Below are 20,942 nucleotides of genomic sequence, written 5' to 3'. Positions count from 1 at the left end.
ACTTGAAAATACAAAATTCAGTAAAATTCAAAATGTACATTTTGTGAATGTACACAATTTTTTTGAGGAAAAGAAATAAATAAAAGTAGTGTAAAGAATTACTGCAGCAAGGTAAAGATAAAGCCTTTAGTGGGATTTTTAAAAAGACACATGACAGGAAGAATGGTAGTTGAAAGAGGTCACATGAGCAGTTATTACTATATAATATCATTCTTACCTTTACTTTGTGTTTAAAGTGTTATTTAAAATGTTTTTGTGTTATTTCTTTAGGCTCAAACACCACTTCTTGGAGGATCAGGTGAAAGATATGTAAGTAAATATCTCCATTTCAGTCTTGTTACTAACTGTTAAGAGTATTCTCTTAAAAATCACATGTCAGTAATATTTCTTAATTATTGCAATTATTTTTCAGACAAATGGTGATGATGAGTGGGAATATGAAGAGATTACACTCGAAAGGGTGAGTATTCTGATATATAAAAAAGGAAAATGTACTAAAATGTTTTATCATTTTGTTGATTAAAAAATGCTTTTTAAACAGTCCAAATATATATAATAAAGATGCCACAATAATTTTAGTTTTTATTAAATTTTCGATAAAATCTGTTATTATCTGCATACTCATTCTATTATTCGTCTGTTAGTTCCAAGAATTCTTATCCAGTAATGATTTTTGGCCCCTTTCAAAAAAAAAAAAAAAAAAAAAAAAAAAGTACATTAGTGAACAATGAAGCAATGTCAAAGTTGGTTATGAAGTCAGACTCTTTCAGCATTAAATTTTTATTATGTTTTAAAGTAAAGAGAGTTTTAATAAATGAGGTAGAGTTGCCTGTGAGGGGTGGGGTGGGAGAGCAATTTGGATAAATGGTGGGACTGTCTATGTTCTCAACTAATGAATGAAGGGGGGAGGGATATTTGGTTTGTGAATTTTGAGGACCCCATATATCCAGTATGGTTTGAGTCACATTGGATATATGAGGTCCCCAGCCACACTGGATATATGGGGTCCATATAAGGTTTTAGCTTTTTGTTAATTTCTTTGAACCAAGATGAAACTTTTTTTCAAAGTAGTTTGCACACTTTTGAGATTTTTTTAGGATTCCAGCCTATAATCTGATATGTAGAGGGGGGGTCATCTTTAAGAGATTGCTCATTTTTCTGTTACAATCAATTTGGTTCACAATGATATTTCTTTTATTTACAAAATTATGATTGATTTTGTTACTAAATAACTTTTAGTGCTGATAATTTTTAGATAGAACGTTACTCTTGGGAGATTTGGATTTTTTTCAGAATACAGCTGCTACATCCAAATGAATGAAGGTTATTAGCTATTGTGGGTGATAAATAGATCATAGATACCATGTTACACTATAGTCATTTTTACAAAACTGGTACTTTTCTTTGGAGCAGTGACAAAATTATGACCTTGACTAAGTACATTGACTGCATCTTCTGAGAGTGGTAGCAAAGATAGGGTCACCACTATGCAATCTTGCCGTAGATGCAGTTCACAATCCTTTTGCTGTTGTAGAGTTTCATATTTTCTTTAAATGATAGCACTTAAATTTTTCAAATTCTTTAGTTACTGCACTTTCAGAGATGGCATAGAAAATAGACAGTTCTGGATTTAGGATTTCAGAAAGCTCTTCATGTAAAGCAGTGATGATCTGCTTTTGAACTCACTTGGCATGAATGCTGCCAATCTGTTCTCAGATTAATGCTAAACTTGCCTGTGTGTAAATACATTTGATTTTTGTTGAATGGAATTTCTGGTTGAATCTTATACAGTTAGGAATGGTATTAACTATTAACCTAATAACTTTTTTCCTGATTTTATAGTTCCACATCTCTTGGTGAATAATGCTTTCTGAAGACACCTAACTCTGAGTCCATTTAAATTCATTTCATCAGCATTTTATAAGTCCTTCTGTATAACCTATGCATCAATTCACATGCAGTCATTGCCCTTTTCTTCAGCTCACTTGTATCATAGTGTGGGAGCAAATTTCAATCTTTAGTCTCACTTCTCTTTTTTCATTTATTTCAATAACTGTTATATATCTTCTCTCATACAATATTTTCCACCTTTCAAGTCATAAGTGCCAGCCAAAACAGTTTTTCACCTTACCTTTTTGCATCCTTACAGCTTCACTATTATTATTATTAATTTTCGCATCAGGGAAACAAGATTTGGTCATGCTGTTATTAAGTATTCCTCTTATCATAGAATCATGATTAAAAATTTTTCTCCTTATTCTCTTTCTATAGCTTAGGTCATATTCCTGTTACTTCCTCCTCCTCCCCTCTTCTCTTCTCACTTCTACAATTGCTTGATGTTTTTGCCAATCATTTGATCTCATACTGTATTGTATTCATTCTCTTCATTCTCCTGACTTTCAACTACTTCACTTTCAACAAGATTGTGATCACTGGCACTGACATTTCACAACTTTTGTCAGTATTCTATACTCTATCATGTTTTATTCTCTCCACGGCTGGCACTCGCCTTGAGAATTTCCTACATATTAGCTCGCTGCTCTCACTTTCACAAAAAACACCTTGCGCGTACACACACGCGCGCGCTGCACCAAAGAAGATCCCACATGTTAAACTCTCTCAACAAAACATCTGGGCTACTATTGTTCTGTTACACATTGGTACCTTATATAAAATATGCAACTTTTTTCCTTAAAATCTAAACTCACTCTATCACACACTCATAAAAACACACAAAAAAGTCAACAAATGAACCTATAATATTATAATAATAATCAAAATTTATAAACATTACTTATCTTTCTGCACCACTCTAAACATTGGGCTGTGCAAGTCATCCTCTCAAAATGTGGAGGATTGCAATTTATCTCTAGCACCTGAAGGTGCTTGCTATGGCTTCATTTTTCACTATTATTATTTTATTATAATTTTAAATTGTTTCCACTATACACTTGGTTGTAATACCTCATGTTTCTAACAAGTGCTTTATGCTCTTGGAATGTTGGTTTGAATCTAGTAAAATATCAGCAAACTTAAATTCATGATTTGTTTTTGTCCAGATATGATTGATGTTGGGAATTATTACTGCTAGAAATGACATGAATAAATATTTTTAGTGAGTTTTAAAATACTCTGAAACAGAGGAAGTTGTAAAAAGTATTTCACTTGGTTATAATTTAAATTAAACTTGCCAAGAAGTTTATGTTCTTGAAATTATATTCTGAAATTATAACCTCTATATACAAGTATCTCAGTTTTGAAGATACCTGATATACAAACTTTGTTTGCTTACAATTGGATAAAGGATTAAACAAGAATATAATTTCTTGGCAAGAGTAATTTAATTATTTAAATTATTCTTGCCATTTTTAAATATTTTTAAATATTATTATTATTATTATCCGTAGACTCCATGGAGTCACAGACTCATCTAAGACCTTTTGTCACACACAGCATCATACCATGCATTAAACACATTCAAATTCTCTGCAGACATCATACTCTCAGGCAGTGCATTCCAATCATTCAGAACTCTCTGCAAACAAACTTGCTTCTCACATTATACAGCTTCCAGGGATGACCTCTTGTTCTCCCCCAATCCCCCACTTAATATGACATTTCTACAGTAGGAGGTCAATCTATACTACACCATTTACTGCATTATGTTTTTGCTATTAACTGCATATGCTCTCCAGCTAGTTTTTATGGGAAGAAAATTCTCAGTTTATGGAAGAGAACACCTTAATATTTCCATATGAGACCTGCTATCCCCTTCCTCCCCCCCTTTCCTTTAATTGAAAATTTGAATGATTACTCATTTCATGACAAGAATTGAACCTGGGTGTTTTCTAAATGACAGATGCATGTCCTATCATTCTTCCAGCTCTGCTATATGGAGGCATTTAGGAAGTTCAGGATAGCAGGTGGAATGAGGATGAAAGTAAGCATTACTGTAACACTACACCACATAACAATTATTGATACTCATAATTTTTGATCGCATTCCTTGATTTTTTTTCATGGCATGGTTAAAATTATTTATTTCCCAACATTTCAGATGTGGATCCCTGAGAAAATGTAGTCAGGAGTACATTATTTTGAACTTATTTTATCTTATATATCAGCTTTATTTTATACACTTCCAAAATTCATTCAAAATACACCATTTCTCTCATTATCTGAAGTAACATTTTAAAGATACACTTTTTTTCTATACATATAGGCAAAGGTTGGTTTGGATAAGATTTCCTGTTATGCTAGAAGCATAACTTGTTGATGATTTTGAATTAATTATCATAAACCTAGGAGTTTGGTATAATTTTAAATTATTATATGCTATGCTATTTCTTACTTAATACTGTCATTAAGTTATTTAGCTGTGAGAGGCCATTGATCTTAACTATTTTACACTCAGTATACTAATTTATGGAGTAAATGAGATAGAATTTTAATGTCATTAAAGATTTTACATTTTGGCCTTTACATGAAGGTCAACTTCAGAATTATCTTCAGAAAGAATCTAGCACATAACATTGTAAGCTACATAAAGTCTAAATATAATTAATGAATCTAGCCTGACCTCTTGTGCTAAAAAAATAATAAATACAAGATAATTAATAAAAAACAGTAAAATTAATAAATAATTAGTTACATCAGTTGATCAGAAAACTATTAATTAATTTTACTTTGCTTTTTTATTTTATTTTTAACCACAAGATTTCAGGCTAGGCAGGTTAATTAGTTTGTTTAGCTTACAGTTGTGTGGTGTTAGTTTCTTTAATGTAGTGTGTGTATATAGATGTATGTATTCCTTAAGATGACTTTAATGTAAGGGTTGAAATATAGAATTTTCTTGTTATTAAAGTTTTTATCTCAGTCTATTATAATGAGGCAAGTAACCTGGTCTCATAGTAATGATTGCTCTGATAGGGCAGTTAATCCTGCACAGACTGTCTGTCAATTGTGCATTCTCTGGCCAGTTGCGAGATACAAAAACCATGTTTCTAGGAGGAGAAAAAAGCCTGCCACTTCCTTATGATACTAAGTAACCCACCTTCAGTTGAAAACCTTGTATGAAGGTTTTTATATCCTAGGATTTGGATATAATTAAAAGGAACATTTTAATTATATTTTTAAGATCTAATTATTATTATTAAATACTTTTTATACATATCATCATTAAACCTAGAAAACTATAAACATTAAGCTTTTAATATTATTAAATTTGAAATTTAATAAGACTATTTCTTTCACATTTTGTATTTCTACCAAATGATTTCATTAAAAAAATTTTATCAGAACAAAATTAGTATTCTTAAAGTTAATGAGTGAAGAAGAGGAATAAATTAACTCATACTGCAATTCTAATTTTTAAGCTATTCAGTCATTCACAAATGCACCTGACTTCAAAATGAAGTTGAACCAACTTTTAAATCTTACACCCTTTCTTCACAGATTCTAGTGATCTTTTATTTGCTTTATACTAAAATCCCAAGAATGCTTTCTTTCTTTCTATGATTAGTATTTGTTATGTGTAATGTCAGTGCATCTGACTAGAGAACTTCATGTTGCAGAATTGCCTGTTCACTCAGTTGTGTAACCGCATTTAAGATTCACTTTATCTCCGCCTTTCTTCTGTTTAGGGAGGAGCAGGCTTAGGCTTCAGCATTGCAGGTGGCACAGACAACCCACATATTGGGGATGACCCCAGTATCTACATTACCAAGCTAATACCTGGAGGAGCAGCTGCAGCAGATGGTAGATTGCAGTAAGTGTCTCTTCTGTTTTAGAATAGCATGAATAATTTGCTTAATCTATTACTTTAATATGAAATTAAATATGATAGAAGATTTAACTTGGTGAGATTTATAAGAATCTGCAGCAGTCTTCACTAGTGATGAATTTTGCAGGGTCAATGACATAATTTTAAAAGTGAATGAAGTGGAACTCATTGAGATACCTCATTCTATTGCTGTAGATGCACTCAAGAAAGCTGGAAACACTGTACATCTAGTAAGTTTCTTGTTTTGTACATGTTTAAATTCTATGTCTAAATCTCTAAATAATATTTTTTTTAAAGTGGAATGGAATCATTTTGAACAATATAATGTTAAAATCCATCTTTTTATAAACCTGTAATAAACATGAAAATTTTATAAAATATTATTGTCCTTATAAAATAATGACAACCATAAGATGCTTTAGTTGCCTTGTTATGAGAAAACTTGCAATGTATCATAAAGATATTTCATTTGTCTTGTTCTGTGGACTATAGGATGTTAGTCCATATAATATTTAGTCTTAAACTTATGCAAGGTCTAGCACTCATCTCAAATGAATGCTAGACCTTGACTCTCCCCTCCCAAATCTAATTTTATAAAAGATTATTCCATTCTGTTAACATAAAGAGGTAAATAAAATATTGGTTTACTCATTTGTTGGGAAGAACATCAAGATTACACAATTTTAGAGTCTGACAACTCCAGCTTTTTCAACATGCTATTTCTTATTACAAAGAGCCAAGAAGTTCTTGTCTACAAACCATATTTAAATATTAATCATTGCATCAAGCTTTCCAGTTTGGGGAAATAATTCTGATAGACACCTAACATTGTTGTTATTTTTTTAATATATATATTTTATTATTTTTATGACCTGTTGAACACTAATGGCATATCAGGTTTAACTCTGCTACCTGTAGAGTCATAAATTACAACATATGCTTAATCATTATGCTTAGATTTAAACATTCTATTCTACAATGTTCATTTTATTCCTTGTAAACTATTGTTGCATGGAAAATGGTCTTAGTGCCAGGCTGAAAATTTGCAACAAATAAATATCTCTATTTTGTCCCTTTCATAATTTGATTGTATCTTTATCTTATTCTTTGTTAAGTTCTGTAATGCAGTAGCACTGAAATATATGTTATTGTTATCATCAATTAGGAAAACTGTTTGTCTGTGAAACAGTTGCATTTTTGGAAGCCTATGGAAATACAGCCTTTAGTATAAGCTGTCTCAGCACCATATTAACAAAAGACACTCCTGCCCAGCATCTGCATATATGAAGAACAGGTTTCATCTGTTCTAATGAGCAATGAATATTTAAATCTGGTTTGTAGAAAAGAACTCTCTTTGGCTCTTTTAATAAGAAATACATGTTGAACAAATTAGAGTTGTCAGACTTTAGATACTGCATAATCTTGATGTATAAATAGGTGAATAAAATATTTGCTCACTCATTTGTGTGGAAGAACATCAAGATTATGCAGTATCTAAAGTCTGACAACTCTAATTTGTTCAACATGTATTTCTTATTAAAAGAGCCAAAGAGAGTTCTTTTCTACAAACCAGATTTAAATATTCATTGCTCATTATTGTCTGAGTTATGAGTTGGCAACCTTTTTTTGCATTTGAATATGTATAATCTATGTTTTTATTCAAACATAACTTGTTATGAATTAGTTAAATTGGTAGTTAATAGGCCCTTCATATATTTCTGAAAACAACTTTCTGTTAAAGGAGGTTTGCCATTTATCTGCACTAAGCAATCTTGATATTTTCTCAGTGATTCCATTCTTTCCTCTCTAAGTTGGTTATCTTTAAATCATTCATTACAGTTTAATTAAACACTGTAACATGTTGCACAAACAAATTGAATAAGTCCACTCAATTCAACTAACACACAGTTTTTAATATTGCAGACCTTGAAAAGGAAATTTTCACTCATAAATACTTTTTGTTGAGAGATTTCTGTTTTTTTTTTGTGTGTTATATAGGATTAATCATTTCTCCATGTGTATTCTCTTCCTCATATTTAAATTACAGAATTTGTGAGATCATTCATAATAATTAACTGCTTGCTTCTGCAAACATTAATCTAAAACTTTTCCAATTTGAAAGTGACAAAAATTTCCTTTTTTTTTTTTTTTTTTTTTTTTTTTTTTGCTACCTTAATCGTATAACTGGAAGCATATTAAAATTTTGCTTAATTTTTTGTATGATCAATTTTCAAAGCTGGTTATTGTCTGAAATTTTGCACTTGATGGAATGAATCCTTTAACTTAATTAGGATATTAACATACTAATGAATTTTCTCTTCTTTCTTCTCTCTTCTCATCTTGAATTGCATTTGCAAAGGATTTCATTACTTTTTTTTTTTTTCAATCATGTGATTTTTTTTTTTTTTTTTTTTTTTTTTTTTTTACTATCTACTCTTTAACCATGTCATCCCAACATCTTCATCTACTATGAAGATGTTGGGATGATTCAGTTAGTCATTTATTAAGTATTTTTAGTTGTTAACTTCTGTTCGGTTGTAAAGTATTTTCACGTCATCATCAAACTGATGAACCCTCATCCCTATCTGCAGCATTTCATGATAAACTTGTTGTAGGTTAATGTTAATAATAAAGATTATTATTAACATCAAACTGATGTTAATAATAATTATCGGTTTGAATTATTTTACAAATTTTGGCTAATAAATATGATGTGAATTATAATGTCCAAGAAATTATATTCTTATCATTTACCTAAGTGTGAGCAAATGAAGGTATATGTACAGAGTATCTTGCTGAAAGGTGGGTTTCTTCTTGTATAGAGGCTGTTGCTTCTATACAAGAAGTTGATTCAGTATCTCATAATGCACTGGATATGTGTTTATCATGCATTATAGAAAGGACCAGTTTCAACTTCTATTCTGGTCTCATAGTTGAGAGCTAGACTCAACTGATGAGATGTGAATAAAATTTGATGCAGTTTAATGTGAAGTAAACAGCATACATCAAGTAACCTATTCAGAAAGATACTTCATGCACATACTTTGGTTTGCTCACCCTTGGATAATGATAAAAACAAGAATATAATTTCTTAGCAGGTATAATTCACATGTTGATTGACAGAATTCTGGATCTTTGTTAAAATTTGTTGCTTTTTGATTTTAGTTGGATCAAATTTAGATGATTCAGAAAATACAACCCCTGTATGTATTTTTATTTAACCATAAACAAATATGTCAAGCCATTTCATTGGTGTTTCTTTCAATCAAACCAGGAAGAGCAAGACAGATTGAAATTGTATGTTACAATACTGCTTCTGTTGTGAGATGAAATTTCGTAAAAATTGGAGTTTGTTGTTCATACTAGAATATCTTTGTATGGTTCAATTTTGGTTTCAATCAGATATTACTGGCATAATCTTAAATGATGTGTTATCAGAATGTGTCCCGAGAGTTCGAAGAATAAATAGAGTAGGAGTCAAATGGATGTGTAATCTTATTAAGCAAGAAATTCATAAGAAAAGGATGATGTGGAAGGAATACCGTTTGCATAAGGATGACGTCCATTATGAACGTTATAAGCAGCAGGCTAGAATAGTCACAACTGTTGTACGTAAAGCAAAGTCTGAGTATGAAAATAAACTGGCTCTGCATGTTAAAGACAATCCACAAGAATTCTATTGATATGCCGCAAGTAAAAGAGAGAATGAATATCAAAGAATTACTCTTATAAATCCAGATGCAGTGAGGGTTACAGATGCAGAAGAGGTTGTTCATTTAATGAGTGTCCATTTTGTTAAAAGCTATCAACTAGGTGAATGCAACATTGAGTTCACTGTTACCGCTTCACTAGATGAAGAAATGCAGGTGTGTGAGGCCGAGGTTTTAGAGCTGTTGCACAAATTGAATAAGAATTCAGCAATAGGGACTGATGAAATATCAGCTCGTGTGCTAAAAGAGTGTTCAGCTGAACTGGCCATTCCTTTGACCAGGCTGTTTAATATGAGTCTCAGAACAGGGAAGATTCTGCAGGAATGGAAGGAATGTATGATAATTCCATTGCACAACTATCGACCAATTAGTATATCAGGAGTGGTGGTGAAGATTTTGAAAAAATTGGTTAGGGCTCGCATTCAGAAATGGGTTGACAGTGAATTTCTACTTTGCAATGAACAACATTAGTTTACTAAAGGAAGTTCATGTCTTAACAACTTGCTCACATTCTATAATAATGTTACCATTGAACTAGACAAGGGGAATGGATACACCATGATACTTTTGGATTTTGCTAAGCCTTTTGACAGAATACAGTAGACTGTTGCAGAAATAGGAGAAAATGGATTTCGGTTATACAATATTAGCATGGATAAGGGGATGGCTGATTGACAGATATCAAAATGTGGTATACAGGGGTGGGGATCTGAGTCTGTAAGGTTTAAGGTAACAAGTAGTGTACCACAAGGATCAGTGCTTGGTCCACTGTTATTCAGTCTGTACATTAATGATAGTGGGAAGGATTTGACAAGCGACATGCAGCTATTTGCTGATGATGCGAAGATAGGTAGTGTAATTAGGAATGCTGCTGATATGCAGTACTTGCAGAATGATTTGAATAGGCTGGAATTATGGGTGTCAGTTCAATGTGAGTAAATGTAAAGTCATTCACTTCGGCATGATTAGATATCCAATGTTGTATTATAATGGTGGGATTAGGCTAGAAGAAACTGATGAGGCTAGGGATCTTGGAGTGTTAATAGGTAGGAAGTTGAAGTTTAGGGGCCATGTGGGAAATATTGCAAATACAACTCAAAAGATAATTGCAATGCTGAAACAAATGTTCACATGCAACGATAAGAATTCCCTTGGACTATTTTGCGCAGGTCTGGTCTCCTGGTTTCTGTTGTGATTCTGATATATATTGGAGAGAGTACAAATGAGAGTTTAGAAATGATATCAGGATTGTGCAATACTGATTATGAAGACAGATTGAGAATTTGTAGACTGCAGACACTAGCAAACAGGAGAAAGATGGGTGATATGATTGAGACTTACAAACTTCTGAAAGGATCATAGATTTCAATTGATGGAATTTTTCAATTTATGGAGGGTGGGGAAGGAACGAGAGGGCATCCTTGGAAGCTGAGAATGAAGGATGTGGGGACTATATTTTCTCTCAGAGGGTGGTGCATGATTGGAATGCATTGCCAATGGATGTTGTGAGTGCAAGCAGTGTGAATGAATTCAAGAATAAGTATGGTAGCTGGTGTGTGTAGTATGTGGCCTCCCTCGATGAGTCTCCGACCCCCTGGAGGTCTCTCTTAATAATAATAATTTGCAAAACATTCTGAACTGATATTAATAATTAATTCATTCTATGCTGGATGGATGGAATGTAATAAAATTTGGATTAAATTTAAATTTTAAGTTATCAGTTTTCATTTTGATCAAACTATGTTTATGTATGTGGAGGGGAGGGAGGTTAGGCAAAATCTGCAGTACATAGCCCTAAAAAGGGCTGTTTCATAACCTTACTGTAATTTTTGACACATACTTATAGGATTTTTTTTTTTTTTTTTTTTACAGTAATATCACGACTTGTTAGACCTGTTTGAAAATGTAAATTGGCCATTAAACAGGATAGTTTCCATAAAAGCATTGAAAATAATGATGATCAAAAATTAAACTGTGTTATATAAACAGGCCCTGCTATTCATAATAGAGTAATAATTTTTTTTTGTTTTTCAAGCAGTCTTAGGTGCAAGACTAATATGAAATATTCTTTTCTGTTTTTATTTTGACATTAAAAACATGCATTCTTTAAGTGCAAAATTAACATTCAAGAAACAAGTTATGTAAGAGAATATCGTATAATAAAGTTCTACTTTTCTTTTGCCCACTGTACCTGCGTGTCCGGACAATTTCATCACGGTAAAATTGATCTGTGATAATTAATTGTGGGAAAATTAATCACAGAAAATTCTTTGCGAATATATATGAAAAAAAAAAAAAAGAAATATTTTATTTATTATATAATATTTCAATTACATCTAGCTTTCCGAAATTTTTTATTCCATATAAAGTTATTAATATTCTTTCTTATTACAGGACAGGCTCTATAGATGGAATATTAATTGCTACAAAACTGGAATAGGATGGTTAGGGAGAAAGCACACCATATTTAAGAATATTTAGGGATAATAGTTATATCCAACTAATATTTATAGTTAACTATTTACATATTCCTATTAACTATTCTAACTATTAATAGTTAGGAGGGAGAATAAAATATTTAAGAATAGTTTAGGAGAAAGGACACAATATTTAAGAATATTTATTCTTTTACCCATTCACTATTTTTCTGTTCTATGCATTTAGACACCCATCCATGTGTGATATATTTTATTTTATTTTAACTAATTCAGAAGGTGATTTTTTTCAGTTATTGAATTCATATGTATTTTGAAAATGACTCCACTTTTCCTGCATAGGAAAAATATGTTGTACACTGTTATCGTTTACAGAGCTAGTTTAAGATCATAGGTGCACTTTTGAGTAATTATATTAAAGAAAATGATAAAAAAATTATGCAGATCCTATCATTATTATGTATCTCTTATCCTTTTCTTAACCACAAACAAACTTAACTTCCATGGATGTCCCTATGTTCTCTCCTCACCTTCCATATAATGAAAAATTTCATGAGATGATATCCTATGACACCATTCAGAAGTTTCTAGACTTCTATCATATCATTCCTCTTTCTCCTACTTTAACCAGTCTGCAGTTCACATAGATAATCATTGTAACTCTTCTTTGCACCCTTTCCACAGCTTCTTTATTCTCTGGAAACTTAAGAGATTAAATCTATGCACAGTAGTCCAGATTTGGTTTCCTCAAATCCTTGTAAAGAGGTAAATGACTTCCTTATTTTAACATGTCAAAGTTTGTTTCAACATCACAATTATCCTCTGAGTTGTATTTGCAATTTTTGCTGTGATCTTTGAACTTCAAATTTCTATCCATCATAACATCAAGATCCCTAGCCTCATCAGTTTCTTGTAGCATAGCTCTGCTAATATAGTAGGCCGTTGGAAATTTCATCACACTAAAGCGCATAACTTTGCACTTACTAACATTGAACTGATAGCCATTTTCATATGTCTTAATTTTCAGCTATTCAAATCATTCTGTAAATCCTGGATATCAGTAGCATCCTTGGTTGCTCTGCCTAGCTTTGCATCATCTGCAAAACTATTGAACATCTCCTGTTAGATCCTTCTTAATGTCATTAATATATAGATTGCACAACAGTGGTCTAAGGACTGAATCCTAGGGAGTACACAACTGGTCACCTTAAATCTGGCAGATTCACAACCACCATATACTACTTTTTGATACCTGTCAACCATCCACTTATCCAAGTCAAGGGTTTATATTCTAAACCCATATTTGATATTCTCCAGTTTATGTAACAGCCTTTCATGTGGTATCCTATAAAATGCCTTAGAAAAATCCAACATTTTCATAATGTATCCATTCCCTTTATCCAACTCAGCTGTAACATGGTTACAAAATATGAGCAGTTTGCTAAAACATGTACTCTTTACTACATACCTGTGCTGTTCATCGCAGAGTATAACTTGCCTGTCTACCCATTTCTGTATGCAAGTTCTCACCAACTTCTCTAAAATCTTCACCACCACACCAGAGATACTGATAGGTCAGTAGTTAGACACAGATTTTTTGCACCCACCCTTGTACAATGGAACCATTATACATTATTTCCATTCTCGTGGTATCTTTCATTAGCTGAGACTCAAGTTATACAAACATGTCGAAGGCCTAGCTGATTCAATTGAACAATCCTTTAGCATATGTGCTGATATTTCATCTGGGATATTTCATTTCACCTACTGCCAAATTCTTATCCAGGTTATGCAACATGTTCCCTTTAACCTCATTTTTGTGTACCATGTCACATACCCCTGGTTAATATATCTTAGCAAAGTGAGCACTTAATAAGTGCTCACTTGAACATTCTCATTATCTTTTGACACAAGAGTACCATCTGTGTTCAGTAAAGTTATTCTTCCACTTTGATTCTTTTGTTTACTTGCAGCATAATGATAAAATTCTCTTGGATTGCTCTTAGCTTGAGCCAATTTCGTTTCATACGCTGATTTAATTTACACACAATACTCATGATTTTTCTGGCCTGTGCCTTATATATTTCATAACTCCTTTCATTCTTATTTTCATGATATTCCTTCCACATAATCTTTTTCTTATGAATCTTTTGCTTAATAAGGTTACTCATCCTGTTTGTCAAACTCTAGGGATGCATTCAGATACCGTATCATTTTAAGCAGTTTTTTAAAAGATAGTATTTTTAGCTCAGCATGTAACCTGTCCTTATTGGAACATCTATATAATTAGCATCCCAGAAAGTACTGCATGATCATTGTCATCAACTTGTGGTAAAATAGCCATATTCTTAACTGAGATCCCCTTTGATGCTATAATCAAATCCAACTAAAACTCTGACCTTGAAGTTCTTCATTTCACATTTTGCTTGAGAAAGTTGTCTCATAATAAATTCTGCTTCATTCTTATCATGAGATTTCTCTTCTGCACCCATAATGATCACTCATTTAGTACCCATTAGAGTAATTGGCAATGCATTTCATCTTCCCAAGCAACTGAATCACCAGATTTGTAGCAAAATTCCACCATATATTTCATCCTGTTAGCCTCAAATTCACTGCTACATGGGACATTATTGAAATGATATGGTTTCCAACAAATTTGCAACATAAAAAAATGGCACTGGGAATTCATTTCAACTGTTGCATGAAAATTTTTGACAGTCTTAGTCAGTTTAATTGCTTTTCATGATTATTATTGACACCATCTCTAATGTCATTTTATCAGGAACAAACTAATGTGCATCAGGACCTACCAACTTCCAATGACAGAAACCCACTCATAGCTCATAATTTGTCTCCTGAGATGCTGTACTTTCTTCAAAATAATATGAATGTAAATGCACTTTCAAATGAGTGTTTTCCAGACAGTTATTTTTGGAGTTTAAGTGCATGTGAATAATTGCTGAATACTTATTCTGAGATTGTTCTGTACTGCTCAAGATACATTACATCGAACTTGGCGATTAACATCACTTTTATGTACAAAACTAGTTGCTTGCAAAAAAAAAAAAAAATCTACATAATAAAAGCAATCGGAAAGGAATAATATGGTCAAGAAATTCTGCTAGTATTCCTCACCAGCTGCTCTTACATTGCTGTTAGGTAAATGAAGTGTATGTCTGCTATTAATGGTTTAAAACTTAGCCTGCATCTTTTCAGTAAACTTATGTTACTAAGACAGTAGAACTTGGCAATATATATCGCCATGTATTTGGAAGGAATGCTCTAGGGAATTAATGGTGCCCTTAGTGCACCTGTTTAGCATGAGTCTTGCAATGTGGTCCTGAAGGAGTAGAAAGTGGTAAAAATTGTTCCACCTCAAAAAGTGTGGAGGAATAAGACTAAAGCTGCAATCTGTATGTGTGAAGTTAGGTGTTAGAGAAGTTGGTAAGGACTAGGATTCAGAATTCAGTTGATAATAGCAGTATTCTCTTATGGTCAGCATGGGTTGCTAGGGAAAAGTTCATGTGTTAGTAATATGCTTATGTACTACAACAAGATGGATTTACACTGGTATACTTAGATTTTACAAAGGCTTTTGATAGATTGTACAACAAATTGGTGACTGAATTGGAATAGATGGGATTGGATTAGTGAATTGGACAGATAACTGGCTGTCAGATTGGTATCAGCAAGTTGTGCAGGATTCTGATTTCAGGCTATTATTGTTTAACTTCTACGTTAATGATATTGGGACAGGCATAACCGGGGATATGCAGTTGTTTACTGATGATGAGAAGAACTGTGAGGAGCAGAGCAGATGTTGTGACTTTCAGGAGGATCTCAATAGATTGAGCTAAGTGAATTTCAATAAACAAGTGAGTAGAGCAGTTAATTGAATGTTGCAAAATGCAAGTCTTGAGCTTTTCCTCAAAATTGTTTTGAAATTTGGTAGGCAAAGTCGGGATGCAAAGTATACAATTAATGGAGAAATTTTGAAGATGGGAGTGGCAGTGGACAGAGTCTTTAAGTTTAGGGGTCACATTGCTAAAGTTGTAGGATCACCACGATAATTATGATAATGATGAGGAGGACCTTTGCATGTAGAAGCAAAGAGGTTATAGTATAAGGATTTGATCAGGCTGCATGTGGGCTACTGTGCACTGATTTGGTCGCCTGGTTTTCAAAGGGATGAGGATATATTAGTCCAGATTATCCAGAAAAGGTTCAATAAGTTAATTTCAGTTCTGTGGAATATGAAATATGAGAAAAAATTGAGAGAATACAGCTTACAAAGACTTGTGAATAGAAGGAGAGGGGATATGATTGAGACATATACCATATATTATCGCGTATAATGCGAAAAATTTATGGTAAAAAATACTTTTTAAAGTTAGGGATTTGCATTATATCGGATCCTAAAAAATATAACATCTTATTAGACTTGCAAGCACAATATATACTACCTAATGCCTATGCAACCAAATCTACTTGACCCACTCGCATTCGGTGACCAAGCACGCATCGTATCTGCGCATAAAGCTACTTACATTACTGACTTTATGCACAGATGCTATGTGTGCTCGGTTGCCGAATGATAGAGCACAGTGAGATAGACTGAATACAGTTAGGTATATCGGTTTAACCACAGTTCATTTTAAATATTATTCGTTAAACAAACCTTGCCTGAAAATGAGCCAACAGAAACATAAACGTTCATCTTTTGAAGCAGGATTTAAATTGCGTGTCGTGCAGTTTGCAGAAGAACATAATAACGGTGTTGCTATGAGAGAATTTGGTGTAGCAGAGAGTAATATTAGACTTTGGTGTAAGCAAAAAGATAGTCTTGAAAAAATCCCCAAAACAAAACATGCCCGTCGTGGAGATGTAGCATCCTTTCCAGAACTCGAAGAAGAGCTAAATGAATGAATTTTGACACAACGACAAGAGGGCATTATAGTAACAAGAAATGCAATTCGTTTTCAAGCTCTACAACTCAAGAATGGTAAATTCAAGGACACACCAGGTATTTCATCTTTTCTTGCTTCGCCTGGGTGGTGCAACAGATTTATGACACCGAACAAAAATTGTGCAGAAGTTACCAAAGCAGCTTGGAGAAAAAGTGCAGTCCTTCCATAAATTTATCATAAAATTACGGAAGTGTCACGGATATGAACTTTCCCAAATTGGCAATATGGATGAGATGCCCATGTACTTTGATATGCCTGGGAATCGAACAGTAAACTCAGTTAGTGAAAAGGGTGTCTTCATAAAAACAACAGGACATTAAAAAATGTATTTTACTGTTGTTCTAGCATGCATGGCAGACGGAACCAAATTAAAGCCGACAGTGATATTTAAAAGAAAGAAAGAAAATTCCAAAGTATATGAAATTTCCACCAGGTGTAATTGTTCACACCAATCAGAAAGGCTGGATGGATGAAGAAGGGGTACAATTGTGGCTGGATCAAGTATGGAACATACGTCCAGGTAGCTTGTTACATCAACAAAGCATGCTAGTTTGGGATATGTTCCGGGCTCATTTAACAGAGGCAAGCAAAGAGAAAGCACGTGAGTTATGTACAAAACCTAGCAGTCATACCGGGTGGTCTAACTTCCACTTTGCAGCCGCTTGATGTCAGCTTGAATAAGCCGTTTAAAGATCACTTACGTGAAAAATGGAGAGAATTGATGTCATCTAGTTTGGTGAAGATGACAAAGGGTGGGAATTTTCGGAAGCCTGAGATCACCCTAGTCACCAGCTGGGTTAAAGAAGCATGGGATTCGATACCATCTGAAATGATTCAATGCTCATTTCTTAAATGTGGAATAAGTAATTCAATGGATGGATCTGAAGATCACGTCATATACGAAAGCGAGGATGACGCACAACAAAATGGAGAGCACGAAGACGATGATGACAATTGCTACACCGATGACGCAATCCCTACAGATGAATTTATAAATGAAATGTTTGATGACTCAAAAAATGAAGATTTTAAAGGATTTTGACATTTTGTTTTAAAATAAATATTTCTTTCGTTAATTCGTATTGTATTATTTATAATGTTATGGAACAAGATTAACAGATCGCATTATACATGGACATGGCATTTTAGGGCTAGTTTTCAAACAAAATTACTAGTTTGCATTATACGCGATAATATACAGTAAGTTGGTTGAGGACTTGTTATCAGATAATATGGAGGATATTTTTCATAGAGTAGAGAGAAACAAGGATTGAACAATAGGTCATGCCTGAAAGCTGTATAAGGAGAATGTAAACAAGGGAGTGAGGAGCAGGTTCTTTGCATGGAGAGAGTGGTCATTGAGTGAAGTGTATTTCCTGAAAGTGTGGTGAGTGCATAAACTGTAAAGGGGTTGATTTGATGATCCTTTTGCATTAGAGTGTGGACCTCTCATGATGAGTCTTTTGACTCCATGGAATTCTCACGTTAATAACAAAAGCACAATGTTAAACATGAGCATTCCAATAATACACAATTTTAAGCCAAAAATGTGCTTAAAGGAGAACCAGAGTATGCCATCTGAAATTGGATCCCTATTGATATAAACTTCATTTTCTTAAAATTACTTAAGAAATCACTCCTCATATATTGTAGATTTCTCCCTGTATATTCAATATGTAAAAATAAGTAATTGTTATAAAGTTTTGTATATTAATAGTTTTGTTTTTTCTTACAGTTAATAAAACGAACAAGGTCGCAACATTCACATGTTCTGGAAATTGAACTGTTGAAAGGAAACAAAGGATTAGGATTTAGTATTGCAGGAGGAATTGGTAACCAGCATATTCCTGGGGACAATGGCATCTATGTTACAAAGATCATGGAAGGTGGTGCTGCCCACATAGATGGTCAGCTAGAAGTTGGAGATAAACTGATAGCAGTAAGAAATTATTTTTTATGTTGAATAAATGTAGGTTTATTATTTAAAAAGAAATGTTTGTTAAATATAAACCACTAGATTTATCTGTGGGTTACTTTCTCATTTTCAGTTTTTCTGTCATTACAACCATGAAAGAAAAATATAAATTATTTTTTGCTTAAAAGGCTATAATATTTTAACACTTTAATGTAGTACTTTGGGTAATTTAAGAGTTATATATATTATATAATCTTGAAGAAAGAAAAAACTTGGCCACTTCCATATGAAACCAGTTAATTTACTTTCAGTTGAAAAGTTATACATTTTATTTGCCTAATGGACAAATTATGCAAACCCAGCTCTTTCCAACAAAAGGGTTTCTTGTGAACTAGAGCACAATAGATACTATTACAGTATCTATTGTGTAATAATACAGTATCTATTGTGTTTCATATAATAGAATTTTTTTAAAGTCAAGTTTACACAAACTGTTGAGAGTTGATTAGGAATTAATAAAAATTATGTTGTAACATTTCAATGGAATCAACATAAAGCAGCATTATGTAATGTATTCTCCTTTTCATCTTTGTTCATTAATTTAAGCAGGCAGATGATGTTCATATACATATATTTTCCCCCTCTTGATGGTCAGATAAGGAAATGAAAAAGGAAAACTAGAGGTATAGGTTTTAATTAAAGAAACAGGATAAAGAAAAATCGAGAAATTACAGTGAATCCTTTGTTCTGTTTAATGAGCATTTCAAAATTAAAGATAACATTGAGTTTTTATGAAGAAAATTTGAAATTGCACTCAGCAAGATACTACTAATAGGTTAAAGGTTTATGTGCTGTTCAAGTTATAACAGTATTTCCTACTAGATTCCTAGACTGAACCAAGAACTACTCACTCCATGCCATCCCTAGTCACCTCTCAGAAAGAAATAGGAAGAATCTTAATGACTTGGACATGAACACAATATCTGGTTCTGATGTTATCCTCCTATTACTCTAAAAATTTATGCTCAAGAATTAACATGCATCATATATCGCTTCAAGCTTACAGCCCATTCCTGGAAAAAAAAAAAAAAAGAGGAGAGAGAGAGACAGGAGGTCATAACAGCCAACTTCTTTGCCACATGGAGGCTCACACCATTGGAAAGGCTTTAGAGAAACTCACTCACATGTTCTCATAATTTCTTAAAGCATTTGATTGGGTATGGCATCGGAGTCCTGCTGAGCAGGCCTCTGTCTCTATGGTCTGCTTGCTATCTTCTGCAGCTAGGTAGGGTCGACTTCCTCTCCTCAGATTTTCTACGAATGCAGAATACCTGCCAGGGCTCTGTACTTTCTCTCACTCTCTCTCTCTCCTATATATAATTGACTACTCTCACTAACTTCAAATCCCATCTACAGCTTCACTGACACTCCATTTCTCTTTGCATTTGACAAATCTTAGTGGCTAATCATTAGAAGCTCAAGATCATCCATGTTCCAAACTCTGATCTCTTTGCTCTTGAGCAAGTATAACCTTCTGAACTTCATTGCTATCAAAATGTAGGCCTGTCTGATTTCCTGCAAGAAAAATCTCATATTAATAAAAAGAAACACACGTATTAACCACAGTGAAAATTATTTAATTGTAAATATTTCATCTTAAGTATCTTAGGACATCATCAGTACAGTAGTTTAAAACAATAATATGAATAACATGCTGTTAGGGCGCATGATTACAATAGAATCTCATGAAACGTGCGTATCTGTTACAGAAGTAAAAATAAAAAAATAATTATTTAACACAATTTTGTATGACAATTTCCCATACTTTAGGAATAGTAAGAACATCGTTGCAGTTTAAGTTTGGTCTATGTAGTAGGGCTTCAGAACTTTCTTTGTATAAACGTTCATGTTTATATAAAGATCTATGTAAAAGTTTAGATTTTTCCCAATGGATCCAATGGTTTGGATTTTCAATTCCGTGTTGAGAGAGGCCAGATTTCTGCAGTTTAAAAAGACAAATGTGGTCTTGATGTTCTGAGATGCGTTTCTGAACAGACCTACCTGTCTGTCCAAAGTAACACAATTTGCATGAGCATGGAATCTCATAAATGCCAGGCAACATCAGAAGTG

General features: G+C 33.0%; 1 protein-coding gene across 8 annotated transcripts in view; it reads left to right on the top strand.

The window, feature by feature from the left end:
• LOC150094955 (MAGUK scaffold protein DLG1-like) overlaps positions 1–20,942 on the top strand; it is a 377,157-nt gene that overhangs the window by 189,093 nt on the left and 167,122 nt on the right. For all 8 annotated transcript variants that reach the window (XM_090411306.1, XM_090411313.1, XM_090411309.1 and 5 more), the window contains exons 3-7: positions 271–309; positions 413–460; positions 5,643–5,767; positions 5,910–6,012; positions 18,633–18,836. In XM_090411306.1, coding sequence (XP_090267432.1) covers positions 271–309; positions 413–460; positions 5,643–5,767; positions 5,910–6,012; positions 18,633–18,836 — 519 coding nt within the window. The remainder of the gene's footprint in view (positions 1–270; positions 310–412; positions 461–5,642; positions 5,768–5,909; positions 6,013–18,632; positions 18,837–20,942) is intronic.

This window comes from Typopeltis vanoorti, chromosome 21 (genome assembly GCF_054136105.1).
Source record: "Typopeltis vanoorti isolate ZY-2024b chromosome 21, IOZ_Tvanoo_1.0, whole genome shotgun sequence".
Classification (NCBI taxonomy): Eukaryota; Metazoa; Arthropoda; class Arachnida; order Uropygi; family Thelyphonidae; genus Typopeltis; species Typopeltis vanoorti.
This window is presented reverse-complemented; position numbering and strand designations above follow the sequence as displayed.